General features: G+C 50.9%; 1 protein-coding gene across 1 annotated transcript; it reads right to left on the reverse strand.

Annotated features, from left to right (window-relative positions):
• Nucleotides 1-88: 88 nt before the first annotated feature.
• BDZ99DRAFT_459271 (uncharacterized protein) lies at nt 89-1,658 on the reverse strand. The gene is made up of 2 exons (XM_033719126.1): nt 1,126-1,658; nt 89-1,074 (listed from the first exon to the last, which is right to left on the reverse strand). Exons 1-2 carry the CDS (start codon nt 1,406-1,408, stop codon nt 203-205), a joined length of 1,155 nt encoding a protein of 384 aa, XP_033582351.1. The 5' UTR covers nt 1,409-1,658; the 3' UTR covers nt 89-202.
• Nucleotides 1,659-2,657: the final 999 nt, after the last annotated feature.

A 2,657-nucleotide genomic window follows, 5' to 3' on the forward strand; every position in this document is an offset into this window, starting at 1 on the left:
GATTTGCTTGTGAGGTGGGCCACTCGCTTGGGTGGGCCGCTCGCTTGTGGAGTACGTTACTGACTTTTCTATTCTTGCAATCATGATGGCTTGACTGACGATGCGTTTCGATTTCATACCTATATAAAAGAATAGAACAGTACAAGGGTATATCGTAAAGTAAAATATACAGGAAAAATAAACCCTAGAGATTAATATTCTATCAATGGTTTGATAGATGCGAAAATTCCAAGTCTTTCATTATGGCCTCCCATTGCTGAGACGGAAGCATTTCTTGAGAAATCGTGCTGCCTTGCTGCTCTCCTCCAGACTGTCCTTGCGTTGTATTCCCACGATCCCATCCATCTTCTGGCAACGGCCAGGTTGGTAATTGAGATCCAGACAGACTCGGATTATTCTGTTGTGGCAGAGCCTCTACGACGTCGTATGGTCCGGATAACGATCCACGGGTGTTCACGAAACTAGCTAAGCTGCATTCAGTGACAGGATCGGAATCACTTGGAAAGCTTCCAGGAAGAGTGAAAAGCTCGGGTTCATGCCCAATAGCAAAGAAGTCGTCAAACGAATTGTCCATAGTGTTTCCTTGGAGATCATGGGTTGAGAACGGCACATCGGGATTAAACATGCTGTAGTCGGTACTGCTCCCCGGCGATGAGACTTCCTGTCGGCTGTCTTTGCTCATGTCGCTAGTGGAAGCCACAGGGCGTTGCAGTCGTTTCCCCTGCGCTTTGTTTGGAAGCACCTCCGGGATGGAGACGACTTCGAAGCTACTTCCCGAGAATTGAGATGCGGTAGGGCTGGCCCGATGTCTAGCCTGCTTTGTCAAGCTGCCGGGCTCGCTGTCGCTACTGCCTATGCCGGACGATCTGACGGATGGCGTGAAAACAGCTTCGTCATCCGAAGATGGACACGTAGTCATCAGCTTTTGGCGGCAGCTCTCAATGATGGCGGGTATGCAGCCCTTGATCTTGTTCATGATTGGCTCGAGAATAGGTGCAAGCTCGCGAGTCAGTTCTTCCTCGAGGGCTTCGGAAAGGGCGCGCTCGAGTCGCGGGCTCATTCCTTGATGCTCATCTATTGTCATCAGTGATGTGAAAATGCAAAACGTGAGTAGAGTTGACTTACACGGTGACGGTATGTCGGTATGGCCTGGAAATAGTACTGAGAACAGAATCTTCCATTTCTCCTCGACGTTCCTCGCGTTAGCATACGGAGCCTTCTTGAAGTCAAGCCGGTTCAAAAGCTGCGGACGGATACGATCGTCTTGCGGTTCAGCCTTCTTCTTGCAAATATCTTCCTGCTGCAGATGTTCGGCATACGCTTCCTCGGACTTCATCTCCAGCCAGCATCGGGAGCAGCGCAGTGGTTGTGTATGGACGCGTTTGATGTGGTCCTTCAACTTTGCCATATCCACGAATCCTTCGCCTCTGCATGCTGCTTTTCTGTATTTCTCTGGCTGCCGCTGGTAGAAAGGGCATTTCAGTCGGCGGTGAGGAAGCCGATCTGGCGAGCCCTTCTCACTTCTCTTCTTGGGTCGATCGTCATCGTTTGAGTCGTCGCCATCGCCATCACCGTCACCTGGGTCGCGTCCGCTGCCTCGCATCCTCTTTCTTCTTTGAGGCGTTTGAGAGTTCGAAGTCGATAGGGAGAGATTTGAAGAAGTGGAGCTACCAGCGCCCCCAGATCTCGACGAACTCGATCCACCCAGAGCATCTATGGCTTCAGGTAAAGCACAGTCCAGAAGTTCTCGCAGGAGCAGATTCTTGACTACATTCATAGCAGTATTGAGGGCGCTCTTGACGCTGACTTCGCACTCCTCAGAGGCTTCATCGCTTTCCTCGGCAGTTTCGACGAAGCTGTGATCTTCGTCCTCTTCAGACTTGTCTGCACTGCTGTCACCAGAGCTTTCTGACCAGGGAATGGGGCTAGGGTCGACGACAACGGAAGCCTCCAGCACATCACTCTCGCTAAGCTTCGACCGTAGAACAAGTTCTTTTGCAGGACCTTTCATAGCTTCGTGATCACCATGACCAATATTACTGGTAACATACTCCGCGGTTCGAGCTGCTGTGCTTAGTTTAGACGAAGGTGATTCAGTCTGCCCCATGGGGTCGGTTCGCGAGGTATTAGCTAGATTCTTTGCGTTATTTAGCCTCCCCGTTAGTTTAGCGGGATGGCTTGCTTCCCGATCGCGGCTGTCTCGCTCAAGACTTAGAGATTGATCATCTGACAATCCTGCCGAAGACGGCGACTTGATTGGGAAAGATTTAGTTGATGAATTTTCCGATCCTAGGTGTATTGAAACACCGTGGTGAGGTATGTCAGCCTCAAGACGTTGAACATTCAAGGGTCGATCATCACCGAGGTTGCTTCCCGTCTCACGTAGGAGCGTCGGAGATTTAGGCGCCGTCTGTAGATAGGGTTTCAGTCCAAGGTCCTTCGGAATATCTCCCTGGTTTCTCGAGGAACTTGCGGGCGAATTGGGGGGCTCTACGAATACATGGACATGCTTAGGGCTCTGTAATCCGGCGTTCGAAGTTAGGGGCTCTTGCAAGCTTGCTCCGGCTCTAGGGACAGGAATGGGAGGAAGTGTACCAGACTTCTTACTTTCTGTCGAAGGTGACTTGGGCGCCTTAACATGATTATTCTTCGGAGGC

The sequence above is a fragment of the Mytilinidion resinicola genome (assembly GCF_010093595.1).
Source record: "Mytilinidion resinicola strain CBS 304.34 unplaced genomic scaffold BDZ99scaffold_3, whole genome shotgun sequence".
Lineage (NCBI taxonomy): Eukaryota > Fungi > Ascomycota > Dothideomycetes > Mytilinidiales > Mytilinidiaceae > Mytilinidion > Mytilinidion resinicola.

Bases quoted from the DNA above. Each gene is read 5' to 3' on its own strand.
- BDZ99DRAFT_459271 (XM_033719126.1), bottom strand. From the start codon at position 1,408: ATGGCAAAGTTGAAGGACCACATCAAACGCGTCCATACACAACCACTG. The intron at 1,075-1,125 runs GTAAGTCAACTC...TGATGACAATAG, and splicing joins TACCGACATACCGTCACCGT to ATGAGCATCAAGGAATGAGC.